The sequence below is a fragment of the Rhinolophus ferrumequinum genome, chromosome 12, assembly GCF_004115265.2.
Source record: "Rhinolophus ferrumequinum isolate MPI-CBG mRhiFer1 chromosome 12, mRhiFer1_v1.p, whole genome shotgun sequence".
Classification (NCBI taxonomy): domain Eukaryota; kingdom Metazoa; phylum Chordata; class Mammalia; order Chiroptera; family Rhinolophidae; genus Rhinolophus; species Rhinolophus ferrumequinum.
The window spans coordinates 40,225,877-40,242,578 of NC_046295.1; the positions used below are offsets into that span (position 1 = coordinate 40,225,877).

Sequence of the window (16,702 nt, forward strand, 5' to 3'; positions counted from 1 at the left end):
ACACAAAATAATAACAAGGCAAGAAACACCCAAAACTATATCTGATCTCATTCTCCAGCGCTGTCAGAAGCTTTGAGACATCATGGGGCAGAAATTAGTCCGGGAACATCCAGCCTTGTGAAAAGTATGCCCGTGCACAGGATGCCTTCAGAAAGGACTCCTGGGAACCTGGCTGCTGCTCTGGTCCCCAGATTCAGATCCCATCTATGAAACGGGATTCATGCTCATACAAAGATGATACAATCCATTTTTCTTCAGTGGTCCCTAAAAGCACTTATTTTAGCTTCTTAATTGCCTTAATTTTCTTATCCAAGTCAGAACCTATGGCTACTAGCAAATAGGGTGTGGGATACAGCTCCGGATTCAAAATTTGCCCAGAAGTCAAATTTTTTAGCAGTAATCAGAATTCAAACTTGCAACCAAAAGAAGAGGAAGAAGGAGAAGGAGAAGGAGAAGAAGAAGGAGAAGAGGAAAGAAAAAAAGAAGAATGGACATAAAAGTTTTTGAAGACAAAGTAATACTATGTTTACTGCATCTTCATTCCTCACACGGTACAGAGAAGGCGCTTAATAAATATCTGTTGAATAAAACTGACCAAATGAATGAATGAACACCGCACCCTTTTGTGGTCATGAATCACTTCAAATCAAGATTATCACATCACTATTTGCATGCAAATAATCCCACAGTGAGCACTGCCCAGAAGTTCATCTTTTTAAATGTTATTCTGGTGATTACTCTTTTTCTAAGGAAAAAAGAGGAAAGAAAAAAGCACAACACGGAGATTTGAAATAAAAATGTATTTATTTTCAAGTTCTATTCCAGGTAACAAATATTTTGGCTCTTGGAAAGGCAAATTGCCTCTTTCCATAGGTGAACATAGAACTGAAGTGAGTACCAATAGATCCCTTATTGATTTGCACAATAGGATAAAGCAGTTAAGGCCTGAAAAAAGCATTAACATTTATCCTCATTGCCAATCAAAAAATCACCCAAATTTCCCACTTCCCGCCACCTCCAAGACCCAAATAAAAGGGGTATAAATTAGCCCTCGTGCAACCCACACTTACAAAAATCAGACACGATCCTTGGCAAACTAAATCCTTCACTTCACACGTGCGCACGCGGGCACACACACATACACACACACACACACACACACACACACACACCAGACCTGGACAATGTTTCCACTGAAGTATAAGCTAAGAATGCAGAAGTATCAATTTAAAAAGCAAGTGGCTAACGTAAGGGCTAAAGATAAAGATAAGGTGAAATTTTTCAAATCCAGGTTTGTTGCTGGTAGATTGGAACACTCTGTGTAAAGGAAAGGAGACACAGAGAAGAGAGAGAAGGATTCCAACCCTCTATCTACTCCTTGTGTGAAAAGCTCAGTTTTGTTCTGAGGTAGGGTAACCCCAGTGACTGTGAAAGAGGGATGACTGATCCCCAAAATGTGCTATAAGGTACAGCTTCTAGGGATCCTTCCTTTGGGCCTCCAAAATGATTACCTGTTCTCAGGCTGTACTTAAAATGTATAGAACAGCACTCATTAAGCCACCAGAACTACACTGGAACGAAGCAAATACCTTTGACGTATGTTTTCAATCAGAAACTTAACTTTTGCCATAGGACCTGACAGAGGATAAGTTAGCCTGTAACATTATATATACAGTTTTGGAAAAAGGAGTGGTGTTTTAGAGGTTGGCTTAGTCAACTCTCTGACTGATAGTATCCCTGAGCTTTTAAGGGAAGGGAAAATATTTCTTTGTAATTTCTAGTTTTGCATATCCTTGTTCCCCTTAAAAAAAAAAAAAAAGATATCAGGGCATTTGTTTTAGAGTTCCCTTTTTCTTTCAGAGAAACCTGAAATTCCCACTTTTTACTAGTTAGTGTGTGCAGACATGTGCTCCAATCTGTGCAAATGCACCCTCATTCCATTGTTTTGCTTATTGTTATTCAAATCTCTATGCTGCCAAAAGGGAAGAGGAGGAAGTCAAGTAACTTTTTTATGTACATATATATACATACGTGCAATATGTGGATGAAGTGATGAATAGCAGTAGGGATTAGAATCTGCACAGATAGGGAGAAAATAAATGTTTCTCCCTGATTCTCCAGTGCCAGCACTCTGCTCTAAGGATTCCACGCGACCAGCTAAAACAATGAGGAATGAAGGAGTTGACTCCTCCAAGTGTCTTCCTGTGGAGCTTGAGGATGACAAACACATACAAAGCACCCTGCACACAGGTCAACATCTAGAAGAACCCATTCGTCATACGTCCATGAGGTTTTTAGGGCAGGGAAGACATGAGGCTCAGGAGGCCTGTCCCAAGGATGCCACAGGATATGGTCATCCTGAGAGAGCTCTGATGTAATCAGTGCCACATCAACCAATCTGTTTTACCATAATGTTCATGGAAGGGAGGGTAAGGGCTGTCATCTTCTTACTTCTGTCCTTTTTATAATCGAGTGAAGTCTTCTGGAGGATTACTCCCCCTTTCCCTTGCTGGAGGCCCCTCACCTGCTTCTCTTCTGATTTCAAGTCCAAAGGTGGAATTTATCCTTCCAGGGGAATAGTCATTCCTTTTTAAATCTGCAAAAAAGACAATTAAGATGGTTAGAGGGGATCCTCAAGAACGTAGTGTTCACAGAGATAGATGAAATTTAAGCTTTACCAAGTTCTCAGAGAGGACTCTGTTTCCTCAGGCCACCGATATATGAAACTCAAACCCTTGACCATGTCCAAACCACCCTTCCCATGACCACATGTGACTCCAAATCCCTAAAGCTATTTCAGGCCTGTGTTCACTGGGGCAGGAGAGGAGAGCTTTGGTTGCTTGATTCACCATATAATGCCTTATAAGGCACAATCTGGCCAGAGTTAAGTGAGGCCGACCTGGAAACAGGGCATTTTTATGCTGAATGATGAGCAGGGCCAGGAAGTTCAACCTAAATGGGGATCTCGCGATTTCAGCGGTCAGTTTTCTGGAAGAGAGCCATACTTAGGTTTGGCATGGCCTATGAAAACTTCAGCCAGTTATTGAATCCTATGCTTCCTAAAGTCTCCTTCCTCCATATGAAGAGGAAATAACTTAAAGACAACATTCATAAGGGTAATCTTTGTGGACAAATGTATGGAGGAATGTGGGCTTTAAATGTTTGTGGACCATTTTGGTGCTACGCTGATTAAATGTGTTAACCTTAAACATGCATTCTGTGTATTTTCAATGTTAAATGGGGATTACCAGGACATAAAACCAATACATATTGTAGTTTAATAATAACCAACAGTTACTGGACATATACATATATTACTTCAAACCTCACACAAACTTTATGAGACAGATGCTATGTCCCCAGTGTATGGATGAGGAAACTGAGGTTCAAAGTCACATCCTAGCAAGCTCAACCTGTATGGCTCTAGATCCATGTTCTTATATACAAAACTGTCTCTGTTAGATAGATAGATAGATAGATAGATAGATAGATAGATAGATAGATAGATAGATATACATAGACAGATAAAATATCATTAAGTAAAAAAGGAAAACCACCCCATTCCTGTTTTCCAGACTAAACTTTTTTTATTCAGATAATCAAATGACTAAATAAATGGGGATAATTTCTTATTTCCTTCTGAATGTGCTACTTTAGGTTTTGAAAGGAACCATGGACTAGGACTGGAAGTGGAGGAATTATTGAATTACTCACTCAAAACCGACCAGCATAGATTAAAAAAACAAAGAGATCTCCACCTTAATCACACAGAACAGCTAACTGGGCTCAAGGATGGACGCAGTGAGTTATGCCTCAAGTCTCCCTTTCTCCCGGTTTATCAGATATAGTCCTCGTGTCTCCAAGAACGAGAGGCTGCCCTGTCCTGAGTACAAGGAATCACAGCTGGGAAGAGGCCATCAGCTAAGGACACTGAGTTAGTGGGACACCAGCCTGCAATCAGGGGATGACTCAGACATCTGTCAGCACCTGTTTCTCATAGGGCTCTTACCTGGAGGTCCTGATGCCCCTTAGCCCAGCCCCAGCTCCTTCCTGCATTCCTCTTGACCACAGAGGGTACCAGTGGGCAGCTCAGCCAATGTGGGCAGCTCAGCCCATGTGCTGTGGACTGATCTCTTTGCCTAGGTCTGCTGTAGTTTGTGAGAGCGAGTCCTGGGCAGCTAGAAGAGGACAGTGACAGCCCTCTTCTCTTTGCTGCTCCCATCTGATCTCCCCACCCCACGTACCCACCCCTCCAACACCACCTCTGTCTGACAGGCTATTTCTCACTGCAACTGAAAGCCTGCTCCAAATCCCAATTTTTTTGCAACGTTCTTGCCCACAAGATCTCCTCAACCTCCTACCTCTAACGCTAACAAGATTAGAAATTGCCCTTTTTTGTTGAAAATTTACACCCAACTTACAACGGATGATGATCTTTTACGGATTTCCACTTCAGGGTATGATCATTTATTGGAGGCAGGAAGAGATACTCAGCTTAAAATATGAAAATTCCATTCTAAGGACGAGTTTGGTATGATTTAAGAAAAACAGTGAGCAAGCTGAGACAGACATAAAGTGTCCCTTCTGAGATAAAAGGAAAGAATGCAACAGAACCGGGATTGCCAATTTGGAGGGCACAGACTTCCAGCTGCTTGCTTTTATGTTATTTAGGAATATTTTCTGCGGTGGCGATACTGGTTTCGGAGAAAGTGTACTATATTATCAAATCAGATTTAAAATATATACATTGCAATGTATGTTTAAAGTTTAAGGTTCTTGTAGTAAAAACGACTACTTTAATTCGCAGATATGTTTCCCTCCATAGCCACCCTTCCAAGTGTCCAGTGAGTAAATAAGAGTAGAACAGAATTACAGTGGGCACCATACAGGACCCAAGGGTGCACAGAGACCCGCCTCGGTCCAGTTTTACCCCAATTAAGTCGATGGAACATTTCCCTTGGACAGACTGTGACAAGTATTGGGCCCAATGTTGTTTTATCACATTTTGGCAGAACCTGAAGTAAATCCCTGTCCTTTTAATCCCTTCAGAGACTTGAAAAATTTGCAGTCAGAAAGTCAGGCCTTAACTTCGAATGAGATAAAAATGTGATTAAGATTTTCTACTCTATCCCAGGTTACAATGGATGTTGTTCTATGAGAGATTTACTTAGAAAAATATAGAATTGTTTGGGGCATACCCGGGAGTTTGAGCTTCCGGCAGCAGGAGTTGCAATGATGTTTTGCAATGAAGTTTCTAATTGCATCTTCCCCTAAATTGGCTGGTCCAAACACCATTCCTCTTGATCTAGAGGAAATATCAGAATATCAATTAGATCACTGCTAAGAAAAAGGAGCTCAGCTAGGATTCTCTGAGATACCGAACAGTATCCCATAGTAACCCAGCAAACTTAAGGAGACAACAAAGAACAGAGCACTTTGGGGAAGCAACAATGTTAGGTTTGCAAATTTAAAATTCAAATGCACTTAAATCTTTCTACCCAACTCCAAGACTTACTGTGAAACTCATTTCAACGCTAATCTGATAGAAAAGTGAATTTTCTATGTACCACGTTAGAACAAAATAGAGTGAGACCCTTTTTAATGCATATGGAGTGAGAGAATGACATTCATTACCAAATGTTCTAGAATACCCGAAAGGTAAGGTATAAAGTAAAATAAATTTGCTATTGGAACATACCTTCTAAAAAGATGGATATATATTTCTTTGAACCCAAATACCTTTCTAAATACAACCAGGTCCTCAAAAAACAAATGCCCAACAAAACCCTTCATCAGTACTCATGGCTCTTTTGGTATCTGCTTTCCACCCTGCAAACTGCTATAGCTGGGCTCTTCGTGGAAAGACACGACTACTATGATTTTGTGGAAGTAAACTACATATGCTAAACATAGGTGACAAAATTACAAACAGAATCAGTATGTATTAGGAACACTTTGAATATTCTATAATTATAATAGATCCTCAGCAGATTCTAGAATCAAGGTTCATCCATTATCAGACGAAACACAACCATTATTCTTCAGGCTGACACGCTACACACCACGGAGCAGAGCACACCAGAAACACTTCCAAAGAAACTTTATGAAAGCTAATATTTTATTTTAATGACATGCAGAGTGGAAACAGCACATTTGAAAATCTGAACTCAATTACCACTCTTAAATACCACATCTTCAGAAAAAAGAAAAGCAAACTATCACAAAAGGAAACAATAAACTTCGCTTCTAAGGAATGCGGTTTTTCAAAAGGGACGTGGTGTAAAAATGGACTTTTTTTCCATCCGAGTATTGAAACATTTATCTCAATTTCCACTTCCTTTTGGCAGAATAACAGTAGCTGCTCTGAAGATGTGCCAAACTCAGAATGAGGGCTGATGTCAGTTTGATCTCACATTGCCTTTTTGCTCTGAGGCGAGTAGGTGGAGGAAATCTCTTGGGAAGACAAAGTGAACGGACACCCAGGATTAATTTTCCTGGTCACTCAATCTCCCTTACAAAGTACGGCGCTGGTGGTATTTACCAGGCTGCATAAGCTGCCTCTTGTTAACTATTCTCCTTTCAGTACTTCTGGTAAAAAACCACTTCAAATAAGGTGAAGCCAAAATGTGTTAGAAAAGTAGAATCACTCGCTATTTAGTACCAGAACTCTATGATGCCAATAAAGTGAAAAATGATGGTAGTTTTCTCAGTCGTTAAAATGGAAGAATTCCTTTTATCGTCTCTCCAGCATGACCCTGTTGGAATATTTCACTCTTTTGCATTCCACACCTGCCATTTCTTTTCTCCCAGTAAGGCATGAAAACGCCCAACTTAGAAATATAACATTGATCCTCAGAAAAAAGCTATAAGTCATCTCCCTCTAGGAGCTTTGCGAAAGTTAAGACAAAAAAATCAGGGGTTTTGCTCCCTGTGCAGGGGAGAGTGAATGAGGGTTATAGGGACATTCATTTGTGTCTACACCCTACCTACAGCATGCCTTATAGCCTTGACGTTTCAGAGAACAATGTTTGAAAATAATAAATAAATACAACTGCTTTCCAGTCTTTTCACAGCATAGGAAAAGCAGGTGTTGGCTTGGTTCCACATATGAGGAAACACTAATTAGTGCCATGTATACATAGATTTCCTAAAGAATATCTCAGCATTATCCTCATTTCAGACTTGCCAAATGTCTAAACCATCCAGTCAGTAAGTGAAAAGATGCAATCCAAAACTACCAATAACTGAGGCATCCTCCACTGAGGTTCATGACCTGAGGAACCAAGTAAAGTGGCCAGAGAGGACGTAGGGGAGAAGGCCTGATGACTTTGTCTTCGTGTGCAAAAGGTTGGGGAAAGGTAAGAGACAACAGGCATGAGAGACAATATCCAAATTTGCACCACAAAAACATCTTTTTTGGTAGAGGACTATTCCCTTTCTTCGACCCCACCTCCTCATGGGCAAGTTACCGTCTTCACTGAGCTTCCGTTTTCTCATTTGTGAACTAGGTTTGAAGGTGTTTAATTTTAATGTTGTTGTTAAGGGTAAAACAAGACATGAAAGCACTTGCTTAAACTGATGCTTCTCAAACTTTAAGTTACATTAAATCCCCTTAGGATCTTGTGAAAATACGATGCTGATTCAGGAGATCTAGGGAGGGCCTTGAGATTCTGCATTTCTAACAATCTTCCAGTTGATGTTGATGTTATCAGTCCATTGTCCATGCTTCGTGCAGCAAATGTGAGCTTCGTTGAACTAATTCTCCACAGTTGCAAGAAGAGTATTTCTTACCTTCACCGTGAAGACTAACTGCGCCCAAAATTAGGTGACCGCATGCTACAATGACGCCATCCTATCAGTTTCTGGAGTTCCTATCTTCATGTTGTAAGAAATAAAGTTTGCCATAAGACAGAGGTTCCCAGCCCCGGTTGTCCATTAGAATCACAGGGGGAACTTTAGAAAAATATGGATGTCAGGGCCCTATCCTCAGAGATTCTGATTTGATGCCAATTCTGAGCAACTATTTTTTTTAATTCCCCTCGGTGACCTTAGTAGAAATTGAGACTCACTGACCTATAGAATGCAGATAAATACTCAACTGGCAAGTGGGATAACATAATCTTAGAATTCTAAAAGATGGAAGTATTCAGGTCGTATTAAATGACATATGCTTGGTTCATTATATATGCAAAATTTTTTCATTGCAAAATTATAAAGGAAGTACTTATAGTACAAGGTTCCTACTACGAACCATTGGGCACACGGGGCTACTGAAGAAATAATATTCTTAGCTAAAAACACTTTAGCTCTGCTAAAATGAAAAATAAAAGTCTTTTTCCATACCCTAAAGATTACAACATGAACTGCATGGTCAAATTTCATAGAAATTGGATGCATGGGAGCAATATGGATTGCTTTTTATCTTCTCTAGCTCACCTAGACCACACAAATACCTCATACTTTTAGATGGACCTCTTTACATGGAAGCCTATAGATGAGACCATATTTAGATTAGATCATTCCATGAACGAGCACAGCATTAAAGCAGTAAATATTTACTGCTTTAATATAAGTCGTGTGGGAAAGAAAGTAAAATTTTCAGATTGTATTATATAAAGATTTCCCACTTATATAATTTTATATGTATTTTCTACAACCCAAGGCAAAGTATAGACATTTAGGACAACTAAGAAATGTCGTATGCTAGCAGTTCTCAAATGTGGCCTCTGGGTCAGCAGCAGCAGAATCATCTAGGAATTCGTTATATTATTTGGCCCCACCCCTACCCCAGTGAATCAGAAAAGGGGGTGGGGGTAGAGGGGCAGCAATCTGTGTTTTAACAAGCTCTCCTGGTCATGATGATGAAAGTTCATGTTTGAGAACCACTGTCGTCTAACATATTGATCAGTCCTTAATCAACCCCATCACTTCTTTCCTTCTACTCCACCTTTAACAGAAGAATACAACGTCAGAGCCTCTATTGCCAAGTCTTCCCAAAAGCCTGCTTATGGGACAAAATGCCCATGGGAATTCAAAGGACAGGCAGATGACTCATCCCTCCACATAATTTAAACTTCAGTCTTGAATTAACAGACAATCTGATGCTCCATATTAAGGCCCATTGTTTTGGCCTCTCATAGATTTGCTGTTACTGAATAGCACACTTTATGCCCTCAGTTTTCATTTTATAGACATGTGATGGAAGAGGCTGCCCATGCTAAGATACAATGACTCCACTGTGGGGACAACACAGGAAACTGTTCTTCTCCTAGGACATTGTTTTCATGTCAAAGCCTATAGAGGTTGAACTTACCCATATTTCTCTTTTGTCTGGGCTACTAGAAAGCTCAGAGTCAAATTTGCAAATAAGTTCTGGCTACTGCAATGGTCTTTATAATTTCTACTCATATGTACTAAAACTCCAGATTTAATCTTATTGTATTTCCATATTTTCTTTTTGCCCTATTTCCTAATCTGTGCTTTTTTAAAAATCTTACTGTATTTTAAATCTTATTGTATTTTTTTGCATTGTAATTAAATATAAAGAGAACAGATAAAGATATAGATATGGTTGTGGATATATAGATATGGATATAGATACATAGATAATAGCTGCCTCAAAACCTTTCTAGGATCTAGACAATATAAATATTTGAAAATTATTTTTAAAAAACAGGTACTGTGTGTTAAATGCAATTTTCTAAATGATAACATTATAAATTAACTTACTGTTTGTCTTCAGGTTTTATAACAGATGGATCTGTCAAATTTTCTCCAACACCTCCAAAAAAGAAAGAAAATAATATAGCAAATGGGGACTTCATTTCCTCAGAAATTCAAGAAAATAATAATCAAATTTTATTACACTGTATTTAAAACCTATATCCGCCCTGCAATAAATTAATCATCGTGTGAATTAACTGTACTATAAAAATTGTCCAGGCATGTTTGACAATTTTAGTTAATGCATTGTCTCCTGCAACCCCCTCTTAAGCTATAAGAAACTTCTAGACCAAAAATGAGTGTTTTAAATGGTACGTCCACAGTTACTAATGGTGGCATCTGTCATTCATTTACTACTCATATATACTAGACATTCTAATTATTTTTCTCTAATTCTCAGCAATCATAAAAGTATTAGCATCCTCATGTCCTCATTTGACCAATGAGCATGTTGATATTCAAAGAGATTAGCAATTTGTCAGAGGTTACACAGTCCACAAGTGGTGATAACAGGATTCAAGCTGAGCCAAAGCTTGTGTCCCTCCCACGAGTGCGTGGTCTCCTTAGATGGAGTACATCAGTGCTTAGCAATGTGAAAGGTGCTGTGTGGTTCTGCACGAACAGTCTCTGCTTCAGCAGAGACACACATCCAATGCTATATAAATATAGCATTTAAAAACAGTAGGATACAAATGCCTCCAAACTCTTGATCTGGGTGCTGGTGACACATGTATTCAGTTATAAAAATCATTTGAGATGTAAGCTTAATGCTGTGTACATATTCTTGAATATATGTTATTCTTCAATAAAATTTACTGATTAAAAAATGACACATAGGTTTAATTTAGAGCTAAAATTTATCAAAACGGATCAACATCCAAAGTGAATCTCTGTTACAAAATGCAAGTGGTGAGGAGATTGATTTCTAACAGCAGTAATGTTTCACAGGCAGGCCAGGCCGATCACACAGGTGAATGTACCATTTGGGCACAACCCATTGATTTCTGAGATCATTCTCTAATTAGCACTGGTTCTCTGTGCTTGAAAGACAGCAACCTTGTGGGAAAATTATTTTAAAATCATATGAAATTTATAACATTATAATATATTTCTATTTGGTAAAAAAAAAATGTATGTTTCCTAACCACTACTTTTATTTAAAAAAGATTTTTGCTATGTTCTATATGTTTTACCATGTGCTAAAACTTACACACACACACACACACACACACACACACACAGTAATGATCCTCAGAGGTTGTAGTCCTTTCCCTAAGAAACTGACTTCCTTAGGAAAATAACCTGCTTAAATAGGAGTTTTCAACATTTCTTGTGTCATGACCCTCTTTGTCAGTATGATGAGTCTTGGGGACCCCCTTCTCAGAATAATGTTTTATAATGTGTAACTTAAATACATACAATTACTAAGAAAACCAATGATACTGAAATACAATTACCAAAATATTTTTTAAATTGTTGTATTGCAATACATGTGCTTCTTTATTAATACATTAAATAACAGGATCTAGCACAAGTGTAATAACTATCATATCATCCAAGTAATAAATATGAACAGTTATTTTGAGATATCCGCCAACACTGTAACATGCTATGTTAATATCTGTAATTGCTATTACAAACAGTCATGGGTACTGCTAATACCACTGTGGTTTGTGGTCTCCATTATAACTGAAGAAAATGATGAGTTTTAGCTATAGGTTGGTGAAAACAAAGGTGTAATTTGTTTTTCATCAGAGTTCTCAGACCCTCTGAATCCTATCCAGGGACACTTTAGAACCCCTGGGATGGACTCGCTTTGTACACGGATTTTGATTAGGGAAAGAGAAACTAAAGCTGAAACACAGGCTTAAGGTCAACTGTGCAACATGTGCTTTGCTCATCATTTATTCTTTTTAAAGAAAAAGTCATAGGAAGAGATTGGGCTGTTTATAATTTTTCTCATTATTGTTATAAGAAGGAACAGCCTGAAGATACCCTACTTTTTGAACTATCTAGTAAATAAACAGAACAACAAAAAGAACGAGATCCCAAGTACCTTCAGTAGAAAGACTAAAGGCTATAAATCCTTTACATGTTAAAGCTCAGACCTAACTTTAAGCCTGAAATTTCCAGCACTGATGAATCACCCTAATGTCTGAGTGAACTGTAAATTTAAGCTGGGAATACAGACAGTGCCTAAAGAGGTCATATTAATTGGGAAAAATGGAAGCTTTATAGGGGAAAAAAAGTCTATCAAAATCACATCAGCTCCTGTTTTCTTTAAATCTTGTTGCTTGTTACATAGGCAGAATTCAAAGAATCCGGGTTCCACTCACAGCCCCGTCACTTCCTAGTTGTATGACCTGGCCACCCTCGTTAATCCCTGTGAATCTCAGTGTTGTCATCTGAAAGTGCTAATAACAATGGGTCTTATAGGGTTACTGAGAAGATTGTATACAAACTGCTTAGCAAAGTGTCTGACCCAGACAGTGTTAAAAAATGTCAACTGCTATTTTTATTATCTTTATTCTGTGAGGATGTCTTGTGAAATAAAATTCTATTTTTTTACCACTTTGGTAAAATCATGGTCTGACTATTTCACTTCCTTAAAGTACTGTTTCCTAATGAATAAATCCCCTTATAAGAATGAGAGTAGGGATATAAACCTTTATATCCTTATACCCAATCTAACAGTTCAAAAATATATTTTGGGGGGCCCTCGAATGGGGAGCATTCCAATGTGTGGAAGAAAAATAGAGAGCAGCCCAGAAAACTGATCATGCTGCAAGCTCCACCTGTACCACGACCTACTCTGCCTCTCTCCCAGCTACACAGGAATCATCCAGAAAGCAAACTTTAACATCAGAGCCCATCCTACCCACATATTCTCCTAGACATTTGAAAACATTAAAGAAAGTAAGACATTTTCACATTTAAAAATCACAATGATTATCTCCTTACCAGCGTCAACAGAGCAAATGCCCATGTATAGGTAATAAGCAGTATGCCCGGACGAGAAACCCAGAAATTTACATTCTGATCCCAACCACCTTGGGATCAATCAATGAATGCCTCCATCTGAAGAAAGTTACCTTCTTTGTAGCAGTAGAATTTCTGATGATGTTGATAATCTAATGTTGACTTATCTGGAAACTGCTTTGTTGAATAAAAAAATCTAGTATCTCCATAAAAGTTCTTTGAAAAATACAATGAGGTTTTTTAAAAAAATGCCCCCAGACCACTATAATTTGAAATGTAATTGTTTTTAATTGCCATTGCTGGGACTTGTATGTTGGGTTTCAAGTGTAATGATAAAGATTCAGGCCCTCACATGTAGGATTTTTAAATAGAAAGTGAATGGAAAACTACAGCATAATTACATGATCGGATATTGATTTAGCCTCTCCTTAGAATTCAGCTTCCCGGCCCAGTGTAGCTGCTCCTGAATTAATGATTGCCAATCCCTTGGAAGGAAGTCGAGAGAAGAAGAAACTGAAAAGAATGAACTTCCAGAGTATTTCTCATTCCTTCTTTCCTTCAAAGCAAGCTGATCGGTCTTCACTCTACAGACACTGAAGCTGGGGGTCTCTCAGAAGTACCATCAGGACCATACCGCTAAGGACAGACTACCCACAACTGAAGATTAACTTCCATTTTAAAGAGCCACTCAGAGATTAATACTAACAACAACTAACATTTACTGAGGGCTTACTATGTGTGAGGAACTTGTCTCATTTCAACCCTTTAACAATCCTATGAATTAAGTCATATTATTTTCCTTAATTACAAATGGAGGAAGTGAGACTCAAGGTGGTCGCCCCCCCAACCCTTGTCACACAGTAATTAGTGATAAAGCCAGTAGTCAGATGCCAGCACTGCAACTCCAGAGCTCCTCCTCCTAACTGCTGCTCTTGGGCCTCTCAATATCCGTTCCCTATCACCCAAATGATACACATTATCTCTCCAAAGACTAGAAATACTAATAAACAGAACCGAACCAAAAACCATTAAGATATTTTAGGAAAACATTATGTTCTTCCCATTTTTTCTCTCCAACCTGGTTTGGATTAAATATGATAACCCATAAGCCTTTAGCCAAGTTTTTGGCACAAAATAAGTACTTCGCAAAGGTTAGCTAGTAGTACTAGTAATATAACTGCTTATAATTACCATTATAGGATTTGCGTTCTTCCATGAATTCAGGCCTAACCAATTGGCCAAAACTCTATAATAAGTATCTCAATTTCTTCACACTCATTCTATGATGTCCATTTTCCCTTCTTTGAAGGTCAGTGTTTTGACATAGTTTATTTGTAGTGGCCTATTTCTGCAATTCACGTAATTGCCCAGTAAAAGAAAAAAGTTAATTCCCTTTTTCCCCCAAGACTATCAACGCAGCATTTGTTCTGTTTAATGTCACTTTGGATTACTAAGAGACATAAAATCCCCAAACATAAACATCATTAAACAAAAACCTATTCAAGTGGAATACAAAACACACTGAAGAGTCATCATTAATTCCTTAAAGTTTTTCTTTGGTTGTTTTTCTTGTTTCTGTTTTTGCTTTTTAAACAACTCCACCCAAAACTCAAAGCACAGATACTCAAGTACAGATGAAAATAATCAACCTCTGCCCAACATTAGCTACAAAAGCAGATGCCTTGGGCAGCAGCATGCTGGGTTTACACGGATCATGTACTTGATAGTTTAAAAACTGAATCATCTTAACTGTTTTAACTTTCTATTGCTTCCTAAAATATTGTGTTTGAGAGTTACAAATAAAATTCAACCCTGTGAACAGCACATATCTGAAAGAACAGAAGGATTTCTGTGTAATTTAAATAGTGTATACACGCTCTTGAGCATGTGGCACAAATTTCAATCAAAACGGTTTTGCAGTCTTACTGGACATTGCTCACGATGCCCCAGTATTGCCCGTCTTGACTATCCTCAGCCTCCAAGCCTGGCTTTCAGCACAGAATTCCAGGACTGGAGAGGTACAAAAGTCAGAGAGAACAAGAAACAGGCTCAATCTGTTTAAATGAGCCATAACATGGTTATGTACTATGGGAATGAAACTCATGAAGAAATCAAAGATAGTACAGTGAAAAGAAAAGAACAGATGGTCAAACCAGCTTAGGTCTATATCCTGGCTCCCCCTTAAGTAGTTGTGCAAACTTGGACAAGTTATTTAAACTTTCTGAGCCTAAGTTCCCCATAATATCTACCTTGAGGTGCTGCTTCTGGGATTAAATGAGATAACTTCTCTGAAAGTTACTGGGATAAATCCTTTATTGAAAACCAAAACTGTAGTCAGTGAGCCCAGGAACTGAACTTTGACCTTAATACATATTTCGTTCTGTCCCTGCAAGGAAAACCTGCAAGAGATACTCTGCTTCATGCTGCAGGATTATAAGTCACATGTAAGGTGTTGATAGTGGGGAGATGCACTGATCAAAGGCTTCCATTAAGTAAGAGTGCTTGCATCTTCTCAGACTGATTTTGTACTTTATGAACTGTCACATCAAGGTACAAAGCAAAAAGAACAAGCTAAATTATAAATTGCTAAAGCAATGAGCTCAAAATCATGAAAAACGTCCAGAAATTAAACTTTTCTGTGTGTATAAGTTCATGCTTAAGTGTTATTGTGAACGTAAGTCCAAGGTAAACCATAAAACTGGAAAATTTAGTGCAAAAGTCATTCTCCATTTAAATCAAAGTTTAAATGTCTTTAAATTTTAAGTAGCTAATCATCTGCCTATATTTTCCCCTTGCTCTAAGTGGGAACAAACAAAGTAGGCACTCGTGATCATCACCGTATAATATCTGAAATAAATGGACCCACCTCCTTTCAAAACTAGAGGAACACCATACATTACCCATCCTGATTCTTGCAAGATGTCTTGGGACACCTGCCTCGTTATTTCCACTTAGAATAGTTTCACAAATACTGAATAAATTCAGAAAACAGATACCATCTTTCAGTTTTCAAATTAAAAAAAAAAAAAAGGAATGCCCTAGAATATTTCCTCTGAAAGACCTTAACCATTAACCATGGCTTTGAGTAAAGAAAGAGCTGGGGTCAAATGTAGATGACAATGACATGGAGAAAGCATTCCCTGGTCAATGTTTTCTGAACTTTGCCTCATGCTTGTTTTATCAAATCATAGGCTATCAATCACCTTGCAAATCTAAAACCAGCAGCTCTCCCCGAGTATACTCATAGGTCCAGTGAGAGAAAGCCAACATCAGCTCCTCCAAGGTGTTGCTGGGAGCAATTTCATCACCGTTGTTGTTATTATACTTCCGGAACTCCCCCGTCATATACTTCTCAATGGTCAACCATTGGTTGGCTGAATGGCAGTAGATTAAGAAAACTTCCAAGAACCTATGAGGAGGAAAAAGAGGCCACTTATGTCCCACAAGGCAGCAAAGGTGGGACTTAGATTACTGAACAGTCAGCAGTAGGGGACATTACCCAGCTCTGGTCTGATTCAGCCTCAATGCACATGTCCTTGCTTTCTATGGAATGCAAAGATTGGGGGTTTTCCCACGCTTACCCCCGCTCCTTCTCTTTGAGGAAACTCTTTTATGAGTACCAAGCTCAACTTTTCTTTCTGTGCTCTATAACATTCCTTGTAAATACAACAGTAAAACTTTACTATAAGTCCTCAGCACTGAATTATGCTCTGTCTTAGTAAATGAATGCAAGTGTATGGAGACACTCAAGGGAAAGTAACAAGAGTTCATTCTTATCAAGTTTCTGCTGTCTATAAAATATTAGAGGAAGAAACTATGCTTAAAATATAAATGTTTTTCTGCCATATTGTTCCTAGACATTAGTAACTACACCAAGGATCTCCCTGTTTCATGTAGAGAGGTTAGTCATGAGCTCTGCCTGAACTTATCTTTTCTACTCTCATAAATTCAGTGATTTATGTATCCTTGGGATGTCTAATTCTCTTTTTACCAGTCTCCA

At 38.4% G+C, this 16,702-nt stretch overlaps 1 protein-coding gene across 1 annotated transcript in view; it reads right to left on the reverse strand.

Annotated features, from left to right (window-relative positions):
* Positions 1 to 826: 826 nt before the first annotated feature.
* Positions 827 to 16,702, reverse strand: part of TRPM6 (transient receptor potential cation channel subfamily M member 6) — a 121,538-nt gene continuing 105,662 nt past the window's right edge. The window contains 4 exon segments of the mRNA XM_033123710.1: positions 827 to 2,596; positions 5,199 to 5,305; positions 9,730 to 9,781; positions 15,906 to 16,111. Of these exon segments, the coding sequence (XP_032979601.1) occupies positions 2,463 to 2,596; positions 5,199 to 5,305; positions 9,730 to 9,781; positions 15,906 to 16,111 (499 nt within the window). The 3' untranslated portion in view covers positions 827 to 2,462.